The sequence below is a fragment of the Carassius gibelio genome, chromosome A15, assembly GCF_023724105.1.
Source record: "Carassius gibelio isolate Cgi1373 ecotype wild population from Czech Republic chromosome A15, carGib1.2-hapl.c, whole genome shotgun sequence".
NCBI lineage: Eukaryota > Metazoa > Chordata > Actinopteri > Cypriniformes > Cyprinidae > Carassius > Carassius gibelio.
Genome location: NC_068385.1, coordinates 710,667 through 727,620, shown reverse-complemented (window position 1 = coordinate 727,620; position 16,954 = coordinate 710,667). Strand labels below are relative to the sequence as shown.

Genomic DNA, 16,954 nt, shown 5'->3' with positions numbered 1-16,954 from the left:
GTCTGAATCTTCTCTAATAGTTGTGTTTGAGTCTCTCAGTTGTCCTCAATCATACAGTCACTGCTGGAAAGAGTTCATATAGGGTTAAGATTTCACATTATTGCCAAAGCAGTGATGAAACAAAGAAACAAGATCCATTCAAACAAATTCACAATTAGTCATTAATATTTTCTACTTAAAATATGGAACGTGTTATATAATATTTATATATAAATAAATAAAAGTAAATATGTTGACGTGTAATTGATGTAAATTAAATGATTAAATGAATTAAATTAAACAAGTCTCATATCTTGAGCCAGATGGGACAAGTGCCGTTCTGTGGAGGAGGAGGGAATAAAAAGGGAAATATTTATCCATATTTATCTGCACAAATCCTCGGTTTCTGCTTCCCCTCTGTGCAATCCTGTTATCCACACACACACACACACACACACACACACACACACACGTCTTTTAGAATAGCAAGCATTCATTTGATCGTTCTGGGACGAGTGACTCATTCTGCGGGACTCAACCGATCCGCTGGAGAACTAAATACATATTCCTGGAATAACATCAATACAGCTCGTGTAATGATGTTTGAATGAGGACTGGAGATATTCAAGGATGTTCAGGACTGAAGCAGCGTTTGTGTTGATTAGCATAGAAAATCCTCTAGACTCGTCCTTTATTTATTTACCTAGTTATTTATTTGCTTGGATTTATTTATTTAGTGGTTACAAATAGGAGCTGAAAATGAAAGTGAACGACAAATTCTTTAAAAAATTAATATTGGGTCATTTATAGAGTTATTATAGTTAAAATTAAAACCAAAAAAAAAATAATAATAATTACAATCTAAAAAGCATGAAATAAAAACATTAATAGGCATTAAAACCACTAAAAATGACAAAAGCACAATTAATGAAAAACTTTCAAAAATTAAGTTAAAATGAAGAAGGAAACTATAAAAATAAAACATTCAAAATATTTTAAAAAAATAAAATTATAATAAAAAAAATAAAAAAACTTTACCTAGGATTAAAATTAAAAAGAAAAATATAAAAACTGAAATACAACTAATTCAAAATATTAATATATAAAAAAACATGAAATAAGAATGAATAAAACCTATATAGACAAAAAACTTGTAGAAATATTATAAAGTAAAAAAAAAATATATATATATATATATTAACAGGAATAATAATAATAATAAGTATTAATAAAAACCATTACAGTATTTCAATCAAAGCTGTTATTCACTGAAAATATCAAAATAAAACAACAGTAATTAATATTGTTCATCAACTAGAAAACCATTTACAGGATTTTAAAGCTCAAATACCATTTTTCTTATTTAACAAAATGGGCCCTGGTTTACACTGAAACTAGGATGTGAAATAGTGTGAGCTGAATGTGATTGGTGTAAACCCTCTGTAGGGAGGTTCAAGTGGATTTAATGAGGGATTTGTGACGCAGCCCATGGTTCTCCCTCAGGCTCTCCGTATCGGGACAAGATCACCATCGCCATCCTGCAGCTGCAGGAGGAGGGCAAGCTGCACATGATGAAGGAGAAGTGGTGGAGAGGGAACGGCTGTCCGGAGGAGGAGAGTAAGGAGGCCAGTGCCCTCGGCGTACAGAACATCGGCGGCATCTTCATCGTCCTCGCCGCCGGCCTGGTGCTGTCCGTGTTCGTGGCCGTCGGCGAGGTGCTGTACAAATCCAAACAGAACGCGCAGATCGAGAAGGTACCAGACGCAAACACCAGAGATCGCTCTTTCACTTCTTTATAGGACAAATACTAAAGGATGCTAGGTCTTAAAGTGACAGCAGCCCAATAAACCTGCTGTGTCAGTTGCTTTTTCACATCTTTATGGGACAAAAACTATAGTTCATTAGGTCTTAAAGTGACAGGGAGCCTAATAAATCTGCTGTATAAGTCGCCCTTTGACTTTTTTTTATCGCACAAATACTAAAGTACATTAGGTCTTAAAGTGACAGCAGCTGAATAATCATTAAAGCATTTTAAGCCATTTAAAAGCAAGTCAGCAAGAAAGAGATGTCAATGCAGTACTCACGCTCTGTGACAGATTGTTTCTTTGTGCACACACACACACTCTCTCTCTCCAACACACACACACACACAGATACACACACAATTGGCCAATGGAGTGAACCAACCCCGTGACATCACATGCTGTGGTACTGCAAGATAAGCTATAATAAATGATATAGACATTTAAAAAATGAAAAAAACAAATACATAATAACATGACTAAAGTTTTAACCAAGATTAAAATTAAAAAGTAAAAAGTAAAAATAATAATAAACAATATGAATAAAACTATACAGACACATTTAGAATCTACAAAAATGACAAAATCACAATAACTTCAAAAAAACTGAAAATGAAAAGGGGAAAATATAATAAAAACTAATTCAAAATATACATTAAAATATATAAAAATAGTTAAAATATATATACAAATATAATACAATTACTAAACATTTAACTAATATTTAAATTAAAAACGGAAAATGGAAAAAAACCTAATACAAAATATGAATAAAACAAAAACATGAAATAAATATTAATAGAAACTATATAGATATATTTAGAAACAACAAAAACACAAAATAAGATGACTAAAGCTTTAACTACATTTAAAATAAAATAAAATAAAAACAAATTCAAAATATTAATAAATAATATAATATTTAAAGTATACTAAAATAACACTGGTTATTCCAGAAACGGTCCAAAATGTAATTCATTGCTCATTGAAAATAAAAGAATGTATATAGCATTCTAAAACAAAACTAAAATGACTATTTGGATTTTAAACCTAACATTTTTAAAGTAGAATATGTTCCTTTTAGCTTCATTAGAATTTTGTCTGGACATCTGGACATTTATGCCACTGACAGAGCCTGGTTTTCAAGCAGACGTATATATCTGAATGAATTAGAAAAGGAAAGAAATCAACAGGTGTCTGGTTTCTCTTCTGTGCGCAGCGCTCGTTCTGCAGCGTGATGCTGGAGGAGCTCAGGGTGTCTCTGAAATGCCAGCGACGGCGGAAACAGAAACCCCAGCCGCCCGCCATCGTCAAAACAGAGGAGGTGATTAACATGCATACCTTTAACGACAGGAGGCTCCCGGGGAAAGAGACCATGGCGTGACGCCTCTCCTGTGACTCGTCCAAGTGACGGACACAAAGATGTTTCCTGTGGAAATCCGGATTCGTGAGCGATACTGAACTACATCCCTCACAGAGTACTCCATCACTTCTGCTCTCATTCACGTTGCTTTTCTCTGTTTTCCCTGTGAAAATAGGTCAATGTTTAAAACCCATCCGTTTTCCTCATATGCCGCCTTTATTGCTGCCTTCAAGAGCATTGTTCAGTTTCTCCATATTCTTCAATAATGAGTCATGAACCTAACCAGCCCGCTCCACATCAATCACAACATTGCCAACTCTGATTTAAAAATGCATTTGTAATTGGGAGGAAAAATACTTTTTTTGATGATTGAGCTATTCATCCCATCCCATCTTCTCAATACAATATAAAACAAATTCCATTTATTTATAAGAAGTTATGTCTCGGTTTACAATTGGAATTTTAGTATTGGCATGTTAGCAACCCGTCAAAATAAAAGTCTGGTTTAACTTGAAGACATTGTGACAGAAATAAAGGAATATTACTGTTGTGCAGAATAATGCACATATGTACTACTATTATTACTATTTATAAATTGATTAAAACTTTAAAATAAGTTTTAAAATAATTTTTAATAATTTTTTTTAATAATAATCATCACACTATTTATTCCATAATTTCATTTTGAACCTGTGTGTTATCCCCCGCCCAAAAAAGAGTTTGTTTAACTTTCAAATGATTAAAAGATAGATTAAATTAATGTTTTATGCATTCATTTGATAACCATAAAAACACAGAATTTATGAAAAAAATACTTCTTGCAGGTATTGTAAAAATAAATGTTAATTAATTTGGTTTTATGCATTCAAATAATTAGACATGCTTAAACAGAATTTGATCATAATAAAACAGAACATAAAAAAATAAAAATAAAATTCTTAGGACCCTAAACATTTTCTTTTTTGTTAAAATTGATTTTAATTATTGCCGTTTCATTATTTTAATTAAGTATGCTTTCTGGCTAATACAATTTAATTTAACCATTAAAAAGGATTCCATAAATATTCAAATGGAAAAAAACAGAATCCAGAAATAAAAATAACTCCGGATTTTTTTTTTAAATCACAGCATAGAACGCCTCTGCCATGTTGCCATCAAATAAAACTGTTGCCATGACAACATGCTACTCTAAACGAGAACTTGCAATGCTTGCCCCGCCTCCGGAGCCTTCTGATTGGTCCACTATTTTGGAACTGACATTAATCAGTGCACATTTTAACTTGACATTTCAGACGTTTCAGTTCATAATGTTACTCCTGAACATTCAAAAGTAACACACACAAAGTATAAAAATTATGAAATGTTCCCTTGACGTTCATACAACCAAGAAGAAACATTTTTAAAACATTTTTAAAACTGGACGTTTTGAACATTCAGAGAACATTCAGAAATAACGTTTTTATAACTTAACGTGAACGTTAGCAAAACGTTCATAGAACATGTTTTTGTTAACTGAGAAATAGCCAACCTTATTTTTGTCATACAAACACTAGCTAAATCTCACAGCAAATTCATATGAACTCACTCGTATTATTTTGTACGATTTCTGTAACGGTTAAGTTTAGGAGCGAAGTTAGGCGTGGTCCTTCATACAAATTCCTACGAATTTGCCACCTCGTAAAACACGTGTGATTTTTTTTCAGAAATCGTATGAATTCGTACGAGCGAGGTACAAATTGCCGTGAGATCAGGTTGGCTAAATCTGGAAATCGGTGTCGTTTCCATTACAAGAAAACAAAATGATGTGATCAAAGAAATTATGATCAGTGCAAGCTTACAAAATAATTTCTTTAATCCCAGAAAGTCAGACCGTGATAAAATCATTCTTCTCTTGACAATAATTATTCCAACATAATTTTTAAATTGAAGGCAGCAATATCTCTGCAAAAAAAAAAATCTTGTTTATTTTTACCTTGTTTTCCAGTATAAATTATATATATATATAAAAATCTTTAATCAAGATGAATTTACAAGTAAAATGGCTTAGGATATGAATTCTTATTTTCTGGAAAGAAAGAAAATTCTAAATTTATTTAAACTCAAGTCCCAGTTAGTTTAACCCAGTATACGTACCAATGTTTTTTTTTATTTTTTAAAGTAGTTAGTAATTAAATAGAGTGCAAGTCTAAAAGGGGCAAGTTTATTTTTTTTAAAGAATAGATTAAAAGTAGAGAGTGCTAAAGTTAGAGGGTCAAATAAAGATGGAAGAGATGTGTTTTAAGCTGATTCTTGAAGATGGCTAAGGACTCATCTGCTCGGATTGAGTTGTGCAGGTCATTCTACCAGAAGGGAACAGTTAATTTAAAAGTCCGTAAAAGTGAGTTTGTGCTTCTTTGGGATGGCACAATCAAGCTACGTTCACTTGCAGAACGCAAGCTTCTAGAGGCACATAAGTCTGAAGTAACAAATTTAGGTAAATGGTGCAGAGCCAGTGGTAGTTTTGTAGGCAAACATCAATGCCTTGAATTTTATGCGAGCAGCTATTGGAAGCCAGTGACAATTGATAAACAGAGGTGTGACGTGTATTCTTTTTGGCTCATTAAAAATTAATCTTGCTGCTGCGTTCTGAATTAATTGTAAAGGTTTGATAGAATTGGCTGGAAGACCTGCCAAGAGAGCATTGCAATAGTCCAGCCACAGAACAAGAGCTTGAACAAGGAGTTGTGCAGCATGTTCCCAAAGAAAGGGCTTGATCTTCTTGATGTTGAATAAAGCAAATCTGCAGGATCGGACAGTTTTAGCAATGTGGTCTGAGAAAGTTAGCTGATCATCAATCATAACTCCAAGACTTCTGGCTGTTTTTGAAGGAGTTATGGTTGATGTGCCTAACTTGATGGTGAAATTGTGATGAAACGATGGGTTTGCTGGAATCACAAGCAGCTCTGTCTTGGCAAGGTTAAGCTGAAGGTGATGGTCCATCATCCAGGAAGAAATGTCAGTTAGACAAGCTGAGATGTGAATAGCTACGGTCGGATCATCAGCATGGAATGAGAGTAGAGTTGAGTGTCATCAGCATAGCAGTGGTATGAAAAGCCATGTTTCTGAATGACAGAACCTAATGATGCCATGTAGACAGAGAAGAGAAGTGGTCCAAGAACCGAGCCCTGAGGCACCCCTGTAGCTAGATGTTAGATTTTTCTTACCCACTGGCAGATATTTTTGCTTGTTTTAACTAATTTATGATAATTTGTTTAGTAATCAAGAGTTAATATATTAACTAACTTATTTTACTTGTCAAGTAAATGCATCGTGATTAAAAAATCTTTAGATATTTACACTAGAAAACGAGACAAAATTCTTAAGAAAATCACTTTTTTTGCAGTGTAAACTCCATGAACTGATGTCCGTCGGTTGTAAGCCACGCTCCGTCCTGATCAACGACTCAAACCAAAGTTCTGTCGTTTAGATAAACTTCAGCTTTTCTAGAAACCTTTTTACTAGCATCCATTCCATCTGTCACAGGCAACTCATTCAACAGAGATTTATAACAAGAGAAAAAAAGGGAAGCGCAGTTTTTGTACAGACGATTTTTGTAGTAAATCTTTATATGGGCTTGTTCTCGATGGACAGACATGCATAAATGTGTGTAAAGCATTTAATGCCTGCTCAACACACTTTTATGCACGTCTGTCCATTGAGAACAAGCAGCGTCTCCAGAAACCACCTCTACTTGATCTGTTTCAGTGTGCTGATGTCTGTGTTTTATCTGAAGGCAAGTTTCTGTATAATACTGTACTGAGCAAATGCTAGGATTTCTCCAGATCGGCTTCAATCTACAGAGACCTTTGGAAAAAAACATGGGTGGAGAACTGTTCAAGCTCATCTTGTAATAAAAAAAGATTATACTGTGTGTAATGTGTAGTCTTGCTTCATTTGCAAGTTTTTTTCCGCGTTTATGGCAGACTGTAAATTCTTTTCATGTTAAGTTATACAAGTTCATTTAGACTGTCTGTTGCTTTAAGTCCATATAAAAGGTAATTTACAGCCCATGATGATGAACATTCACACTGCAAAAAAAATTCTTAGTATTTTTGTCTTGTTTTCTAGGAGAACTATAAAAATTCTTAAATCAAGGTGCATTTATTTGGTAAGTAAAGTGGCTAAAGACATTAATTCTTGTTTTCTGAAAAAAAAAAAGATCAAACTTTTGTTAGTTTTTGCTTAAAACGAGCAAAAATATGCCAATGACTGATATCAATCAAAGGCTAAACAAGATTATTTTTCTTGCCCCATTGGCAGATATATTTGCTGGTTTTAAGCAAAAGCTAACAACTTTTTTCAGAAAACAATAATTTATATCTTAAGCCACTTTAGTTACCAAATAAATGCTCCTTGATTCAAGAATTTATATAGTTCTACTAGAAAACATGGCAAAAATATAAACAATAAACATTTTTTGCAGTGCACTTTTGCTTCATGAAGCTTCAAAATTCTTGTGAAACATTTGTTTTTGAAACAGTGGTTCGGAGCACGTACCAAACTGCCAAAGTCACATGATTTCAGGCTTCATTAGCCTGTCATAAATGTTTCAAAATTAGGGGACAAGCTCTCCATAAAACACACAAAACCAGCATTGCAAATAAATATTAATAAATAAATATTAATAAATTAAAAAAAAAAAAAAAACATTATGCCGCCACTTCATATGAAATGTTTTATTATTATTATTATTATTATTATTATTATTATTATTAATAATAATAATAATGTAGTATACTTTCAAGAAAACATTTGTAATAGGTTTGGAAAAGCTGTTTTTATGCATGTTTTGGCCTGAGCTCTTGTTGCATATTCTTGAATATGGATATTTTTCTTACAAAAACACATCGTTTCGCTACAGAAGGCCTTTGATCACCCATTTCTATCATTTATGTTGATGGTTGTATTACTTTTTGTGTACTATTTTTGAACATTTAAAAAAGGAATGTACGCGGAAGTTCCCTGTCAATAAACGGCCGCGGTCAGCTGATGCTGCGTCACGTGACACGAACGCGGTCACATGACCGTCTATGTTAACAACACACACATACACACACCTATCCATTGTCTCTCTCTTTCTCTCACTCACACACACACACACTCACTCACACAGAGCTGTGTTCAGAACCGAGCCGCTCACATCTGATACAGAAACCGAGGGAAGATCCAACATCCGGTGAGTGACGCTCGATATAAATCACACACACTCATTCATTCAAGTTTCTGCTAAGTTTCATACAACTCTATAAAACACGGAGATTTATTCAGTTATCATTTAATCACTTACACGCTGCAAACAGAGATCCGTGTTGGATTCTATCAGGAAGTGAGTCTTACAGGAAGTCAGTCACTCCTACTCATGTTATAATTAAAAAAAATTATGTTATTACTCTTTATATAAAAAGAGTGTTATTAAATATGATATTGAGTGTGTGTCTTGTGATCTGTGAGGATGTGTGTGTGTGTGAGTGAGTGAGAGTGTGTGAGTGAGTGAGTGAGTGAGAGTGTGTGTGTGTGAGTGAGAGTGTGTGTGTGTGTGTGTGTGAGTGTGTCAGGTGACTGTCAGGTGTGTTCTTCATGACAGATATTAAACTCAAAAATATTCAAATCAGCTCAAGGAAGCATACAAAATATTAATGATCAGATTCCCAAAATGTGTACTAATTAGATTAGAAATGAGAAATATAAGATTAAATTGCATTTTTTAAATACTCATATTCAGACTACATCTTGTTTATTGCTAAAATGATAACATATTCACATAAAAGCAATGCATCATTATTATTTTTATCTTTTAAGTAAATGTAATCATTGCAATATTTCTTTTTTTTAAGTGTTGCGATTAATTGATGTTATTTTAAAATGATTTGTTTTTAAAATATGACATTATTATGTTTTAGTTAAACTCTGGAGCCCCTCAATGTAATGTTTAATGCACTTTATATTGTTAATAACAACAACTGGAATATATTTTTTAAACATTTAATCCTTTAGCAGGCTTTTATCCAAAGCGAATTACAAATGAAATCAATCAGCATCAAGAAAAGAGCAACTATACTTGTATGTTTTTTAGTTTTAATTTGTCTTACATTTTTTAATAAAAATTAAAACAGATAGAATAGAATATAAAAAGATTATTGGTAATTGAAGCTCATTGTAGAGAGTTGACTTACTGAAAGCTTCCTGTCAAAGTTAGATTGTGTTTCTTGTCTGGCCTCATCTGCTCGCAGTATTCCCCTGGGAATGTATTTATAATAACTATTATATTATTATTAATGAAGATGATGACACTGTGTTTCAGAAATGCAGCGCTCTGTAGTTATTTTTGTCCTGGCGTTCTCCGCGGCCGCCTGGGCTCTGGATAACGGGCTGATGAGGACCCCGCCGATGGGATGGTTAGCCTGGGAACGTTTCCGCTGCGACACCGACTGTCTGAACGACCCCGACAACTGCATCAGGTTCATCAGTTAAAGATGATTTACAGCCGAGGTCAAAAGAGCCGATAGGCGGATTTGAAGATCAGGATAAATTTAACTTATTTTGTCTTCTGTGAAACATGAAAGTATATTGTGTAGCCTCTGAAGGGCAGTACTAAATGAAAAAAACATTTATTTTAAGGCGAAGTAAGAATAATGCGAAACATCACCATTCTGTTCAAAAGTTTTCACGCCCCGGCTCTTAATGCATGGTTTCTCCTTCTGGAGCATCAGTGAGGGTCTGAATCTTCTGTAATAGTTTCTAATGATTTTTGGCATTAAAGATTTTTTTTTGAATTGTTGACCTATGACATGTTCATGTTAAATAGTTTAGTTCTAGTTAACGCTGCTGCTTTATGTGTGGCTCAGTGAGCATCTGTTCATGGAGATGGCAGACAGACTGTCGGAGGACGGCTGGAGAGAGCTGGGATACGTCTACATCAACATCGACGACTGCTGGTCCTCAATGCAGAGAGACAGTCAGGGACGACTGCAGCCTGACCCCAAGAGGTGCTGACCCTTGACCCCTGACCCCAGCGAGTCTGAATGTGCTCCAGCTTCACCTAGGGCCCTATGATTTCTGCGATGAGGAAACTTATAACATTGCTGTATAACGCAGAATGTCACGGAATTGGCTAAACTTTATATGAATGAATCAAAAGTAGATCATTACACTAAAATCAAATTGTGATATGGAGAAGTATCTGTGAATAAAACATTTCATAGGGCCCTTAACATGTAATTTTTGTTAAACTTTTAACAAATTGATGTGAAATTGTGTGTTTCGTGGTTTTAATTTATTAGACATGCTTTTTGATTAATATGATTTAATTTACTAATTAAAAAGGAGTAAATAAAAATTTAAAAGGCAAAAATGGAATCCAGAAAAATTTATGAAATAAAAATGGAATTTGGGAAGAAAATAAAATGAAATTTGTTGGGAAATAAAATTGATTTTGGGAAAAATAAATTGGAATTTCTGAAAAAATAAAATGGCATTTGGGAAAAATAATTTGAAATATGGGGGAAAAAAACGGAATTTGGAAAAATTGGGGGAAACTTTTTTATGGAATTTGGAGAAAGTATAAAATTCTATTTGGGAAAAATAAAATGGAATTTGGAAAATAAAACAACTTTAATTTCTTATTCTATTATCCTATGCACCTGATGTCTCTCCTGCAGGTTTCCGCGAGGCATCGCTCATCTGGCGCAGTACGTTCACGACCGCGGTCTGAAGCTGGGCATCTACGGAGACATGGGCACTCACACCTGCGGTGGATATCCAGGAACCACGCTGGACAAGATCGAGACGGACGCACAGACCTTCGCTGACTGGGGCGTGGACATGCTGAAGCTGGACGGATGCTACTCCAACTCATCCTACCAGGAACAAGGTCAGACGCTTTAACATCATCACAGTTCAGTCACAGAGACACAGGGACTCTTTAACACTCAAATCATGTTTCATAAAATAAATACATTTGTACTGAAACTGGTTTATGTACTAATATATGACTATTTCCCCTATTCTCTGTCAAATAAATGAAAGAAACAATGTTTATGGAATATAACAATTTGTATATTTAATAAAATGTGTAATTTTATTTGTTTTGTTATATATATATATATATATATATATATATATATATATATATATATTAGTCTACATTACTTGTATTTAATATTTTTATTTTATTCTATATTATGTTTGCATTTTTCCTGTGTTCTATATAATAAAAATAAAAAACGACTCCAAAAACAATGTTAAAGTAACAGTACTTACTGTTAAAATACTTATAAATATTTTATTCTACATTATTTATATTGTATATTTTCATTTTATACTATATTTATTTAATTCTATATTATATTCTGTAATTTCTATTTTTGATTTATTTCATTCTTTTATTTATTTTGAGTTTTTTTCCCTATTTGCTATATTTTCTATTTTGAATTAATAACAAAATAGCAATTATACCCAGAAAAAAAGATGCATGATGCAGAGCTTTTAATGCATTATAAAGAAGTCAAAAATTCAACAGGACTCTTATTTTGAAATGTATATGCTTTAGTACTTCTAGCTGCACACTTCTTACAATAATCTATGACTTATTACAACATAAACATTTATAGAACAAACATAAATATGTCCTCATGTTTATTCAGCAGTAGATCATAAGCAATCTGTTGATAGCATTGATTGCTTAATAATAACATTCAGATCATGATTAAGACTTTTATTCATTATCTTCTGTGATTAATTAAATCCAGGCTACCCGATGATGTCAAAGGCCCTGAACGCTACGGGCCGTCCCATCGCCTACTCCTGCAGCTGGCCGGCCTATCAGGGTGGCCTCCCGCCAAAAGTGAGTAGAAAACAGGAAGTGGAAGTGATTTTGAGCTGCTAATGTAACAACATGCTAATCACTTGCTAATCATGATATCAATGTGCTAGTAACATACTAATCATGCTAGGAAAATGCTAGCAACATGCTAATCATGCTAGCAACATGTTAATTATGCTAGAAGCATAGCAACATGCTTACAAGCAGCTAATTACAGTACATTGTAATCATGCTAGAAACATGATTAGCAACATGTGGACTGCATTCGAATCGTGTTAGCAACATGCTAATCATGGTAAATTAATGTTGAGCATGCTAACAACATGCTAGCCATGGTATCAAAATGTTACCAATACAATAACTACATGCTAATAATGTTAGTAACATGGTAATCATGCTATCAAAATGTTAACTTAATGCTAATCATGTTAACAACATGTTAATTATGCTAGAAGCATCCTAGCAACATGCTTACAAGCAGCAAATTATAGTACATTGTAATCATGCTAGAAACATGATTAGCAACATGTGGACTGCATGCTAATCGTGTTAGCAACATGCTAATCATGGTAAATTGATGTTGATCATGCTAACAACATGCTATCAAAATGTTAGTAACACACTAACTTCATGCTAATAATGCTAGTAACATGCTAATCATGCTAGAAAATATTTACTTAATGCTAATCATGCTACCAACATGCTAATCATCTATCTAACTTTTCAAACTTCAAGCATTTACAGCTGCTGTAAAGTTTTAGGCTTGTCTTGACGAACTTATCTATTTGTCCATTCGAGCTGTGTTTGTTGCGTCTCAGGTGAACTACACGCTTCTGGGTCAGATCTGTAACCTGTGGAGGAACTATGATGATATCCAGGACTCATGGGACAGTGTGATGAGCATCGTCGACTGGTTCTTCGATAATCAGGACGTCCTGCAGCCAGCAGCCGGACCGGGTCAGTGGAACGACCCCGACATGGTGAGCGCATTCAAACACAGTTCTGGCATGAAACTCTAGATGGCGCAGTCCAATAGGTCGAACTCAATTTGACCTAATGACATCATTATCAACAGTGACACAGCTGATTGGTTCACTCCTGGGAACTCGCTGCTCAACATTACAAAATATGTCTAGTCCTTGTTGTAGCAGTGCAGCTACCTCCACAAATTCTGGAAGTAAATGACCCAAATTTGATGATTCACTGCGGATCTCTAGTGTTTTACTCATGATTTCATCCTCAGCTGATCATTGGAGACTTCGGCCTCAGCTTGGACCAATCACGTGCTCAGATGGCTCTGTGGGCGATCATGGCCGCGCCCCTCTTCATGTCTAACGATCTGCGTACGATCAGCAGCGACGCTCGCGCAATCCTGCAGAATAAAATCGCCATCGGCATCAATCAGGACCGCTTGGGCATCCAGGGCAGACGCCTGATCAAAGTGAGACGGCTTTCAGTCTTTTAAAACCAACAAATATAATCGTCTCTATCCTTAAATAATAAAATAAAAAAATACGTGTGGTAAAACTTTTTATATGAGTTGCATTTGTTACTATATTACCATCTTTTTAGGATTAGCTACTGGATTATTTATTGATATGAATAATATTGTTTTTCATCAGTTTATTCAAATTTTGTTAATATTTTGATTATGCATTAAACTGACAGCCCTGATTATTTCACATTATTATATTTGTTTTTAATCACTTTAGCAGCTGTTAGGATTATATACTGTATTAAGTAATTCTAATTATTTTAAAATGATATAATCTGATTTATTTCCGTATTTTTATTAATTTATTTTTGCAGCATTATGTTTTCATGGATAAAACGCCAGTTTATATAGTGAAACAGTCATATTATAAATATTGTTTGGAAAATTTCATGGGGTTATGTTACACGATTACATTTAATCCTACGTATTATATTACTGTATTGTTAGAATTAGCTACTGTATTATTTACTTTAATTATTATTTTAGTCATTAGTCATCATTTTAGCATGTTTCGATTAATCTCATCTTCATTTTATTTTCACCTATATATTTTTTCATGTATAAAGACTCAATCTATACTGTGAAAAATGTATTTTATTATTAATATTACTTGGAAAATACAAATTTCTGTTATGTTACAGTATTAAATTAGTTTCTGCTCACTGTAATATTGTACTTTATTTTTTTTTTTTCATTACTTGAATCACTTTTAATTTTAATATAGTTTTATATTATTTGCATTAATTTCTTTTCACATGCATGTTTTCACGTGTTTTTTATTTATTTATTTTTATAAATCAGTATAAAATATTTAGTTTGTATTATTTAATTACGTTTGTTTCCATTCACAATAGTAGGTCTTAGGATTAGATACTGTATTATTGAGTAATATTAATTATTTATATATTTATTTTTTATTAATTTAGTATTTTTATTAGTAAAATTTATTTCCAGCAATGTTTTCATGATTTTTTTGTACTTATTTATGCCGTTAATCTTTTTATTATTTTATTAACTGACTGATTGTAGGCTGTGATTAGTTTAGTGTCATTGGTGTGTTTTTGTGTCAGGAGAAGAACGGGATCGAGGTGTTCTGGCGGCCGTTGGCTAAAGGATCCAGCGCTCTGGTGTTCCTCAGCAGGAGATCTGATATGCCTTATCCCTACAAGACGTCTCTGAAGGAGCTGAGCTACAAGACTGGAGTGTATGAGGTGAGCTCCAGCAGCAGCATCAGCATCAGCTCCGATCAGCGCAGGTGATTCATGCACGTCTCTCTCTCTCTCAGGTGTATGACGTGTTTTCGGAGAAGCTCTTGCCTCAGATGAAGGACAGCACTGAGTTTGTTGTGTCCATCAATCCGTCCGGTGCGGTCATGTGGTACGTCAATCCTGTAGCCGAGTGGTGGAAGGAGGCGGAGCCTGGGCGGTTCAGCGAGAAGCTGATTGGGCCAAAGTTCCATCAGCATCATAATGAGGTCGACGCCCCTCTAGTGCTTTAAGCTCCGCCCATCAGGAACGAGCGACACACTCAGGAATATCACTTGATTTCTTCTTTAAATGTTTTCTTGTGTGATTTTTTTTAAAGGTCTGTTTCTACCCAGTGACGTTTAAGTTTTGAATGAATTGCTCTTTTTGGATGGAACCAAATGTTTTTTCAAATTTACGCTAATTTGTGCACATTCAAGTTTGAAGTCATTTTAGTACGTATTAATCAAGATGTTCAAATTATGATGCTTTTGTTGAGGTGTATGTACGTATGAGAGTGTAAGAGCATAAAAATAGTCAGCGTTATCAATTTTGGTCCTGAACTAGGTTAGAAGCGCGTTAAAACATAACAATACATTTCCATATTAATAAGATCATTTACACTGTTCCAGATGTCCCTAAGAAGTCTTTTAAAATGAGTTTGTCAACAGTTTCTGAACATACCTGATGACATCTATTCTTGTAAATGAGTTGCCTCTATGATGATTTACTTATTTTGTGTTATTTTGTCAATACACCTGATTTCATAACTTTGGCTGTCACTTTTAATGCAATAAAATCAAATAAATTGTTGTAAAAGCCACTGCTGTATAGATGTACTTCATGTTTCTGACCAACACCACTTTATAGTGTACATTACAAAAACACATTTAAAGAAAAAACAAAAAAACAGACTGTAAAAGCGACACCTGCTGGACAAAAGCTGTCAATACAACGAGAACACACACACACACACACACACACACACACACACACATATATATATATATATATATATATATATATATATATATATATATATAGATCAGTGACAATGACACCTTTTTGCAAAGAAATAAAACATGTTTTCTTGAACGTGAAATCCATCCATTTGAATCAAATCATTAAATATGAAGCGTGTGTGTCATTAATTAAATTGTGGCGCTTGTTTCATGTATTTTATGAGACACACGTGTTTGTCATTAAAGGGATAGTTCACCCAGAAATGAAAAATTAACCCATTCTTTACTACCCTCAAAGTAACTGATTTGTTCGATAGCGAATCAATGATTCAAAACAACAGATTCAAAGTTTCATACCATCATGTAGCATAAATTAACCATTTCTCGCAGTTTAACCTGAAGTCTTGAAGGTATCGTTGGGTACTTTTGAAGCACTCTGTGCACTGCAAATTAATAAACAAACAGATATTATACTGACACTTATAATTGCATTTAATATATTATACTTTCAATAAAACATATGCAATGGGTTTGTAAAAGCTGTTTTTTGTTGCATGATTTACACAATTTTGACCAGCAGGCGTCACCAGCGCGTGGCGTTTCGAGTGATTCGAAACAGTGAATCGTTCTGCAAAATTGTTCAGTTGATTCAAAGCTTCGAAAAGATTCATTTCTCCCATTAACTGCTAGCAGGTATTTTGTTTCCTTAACCTAAAGCGCATTTCATATGGTTTTACCATAATATTTAATAAAGTTCTGAATTAAAAATAACGTATGTTTTTAATCAAAAATGGACACTCCCGCCCAAATCAAGTGTCGTCCGACTACTCAAACAAACAATGGCTGTCTGAAACACTCCTACGAAATTTTTAATTACTACTCTAAAGCGGTACAAACTATTATGATTCCCACGGCTATAACGTGATAACTTTGACACTCACCTTGACGACGCTCACCTGCTTCATTCTCGGAAACGCGCATGCGCGACCTTCCGCCATATTTGGTCACGTGCGCTCACTTCCATCTAAATCAGCTCCAGCCAGGAAAATAGTCACGATCTATTATTACTTAATTTGATGTAACATAACGACTTTTTTTTGGCAATTCTGGATTTATGAGAGTTTATTTAAAGATGTGATTCAAGTTTTTGTTCTGTGTAAAAAGTGTATTTTCAGTATACACGTTTTTTTTTCAATAAAATTACAAAATGACAGTAATCTTTCAAGAAAAGTATACTTCAATAGAGCAC

General features: G+C 33.9%; 2 protein-coding genes across 2 annotated transcripts in view; both read left to right on the top strand.

Moving 5' to 3' along the window:
• The window catches only part of LOC128028808 (glutamate receptor ionotropic, kainate 2-like), a 16,949-nt gene extending 9,895 nt beyond the window's left edge, over positions 1–7,054 (top strand). Inside the window, exons 9-10 of the mRNA XM_052616142.1 lie at positions 1,483–1,733; positions 3,001–7,054. Of these exons, the coding sequence (XP_052472102.1) occupies positions 1,483–1,733; positions 3,001–3,165 (416 nt within the window). The 3' untranslated portion in view covers positions 3,166–7,054. The remainder of the gene's footprint in view (positions 1–1,482; positions 1,734–3,000) is intronic.
• Positions 7,055–8,182: 1,128 nt separating this feature from the next.
• LOC128028905 (alpha-N-acetylgalactosaminidase-like) lies at positions 8,183–15,566 on the top strand. The gene is made up of 9 exons (XM_052616234.1): positions 8,183–8,359; positions 9,485–9,641; positions 10,029–10,169; positions 10,842–11,053; positions 11,931–12,025; positions 12,823–12,984; positions 13,248–13,445; positions 14,570–14,710; positions 14,785–15,566. Exons 2-9 carry the CDS (start codon positions 9,487–9,489, stop codon positions 14,995–14,997), a joined length of 1,317 nt encoding a protein of 438 aa, XP_052472194.1. The 5' UTR covers positions 8,183–8,359; positions 9,485–9,486; the 3' UTR covers positions 14,998–15,566.
• The last annotated feature ends 1,388 nt before the right edge of the window (positions 15,567–16,954 follow it).

Excerpts from the sequence above, each read along its gene's own strand:
- LOC128028905 (XM_052616234.1), top strand. The coding sequence starts at position 9,487 with ATGCAGCGCTCTGTAGTTATTTTTGTCCTGGCGTTCTCCGCGGCCGCC. Across the intron at positions 9,642-10,028 it reads GACCCCGACAACTGCATCAG|TGAGCATCTGTTCATGGAGA; the intron begins GTTCATCAGTTA and ends TGTGTGGCTCAG. Across the intron at positions 10,170-10,841 it reads CTGCAGCCTGACCCCAAGAG|GTTTCCGCGAGGCATCGCTC; the intron begins GTGCTGACCCTT and ends TCTCTCCTGCAG.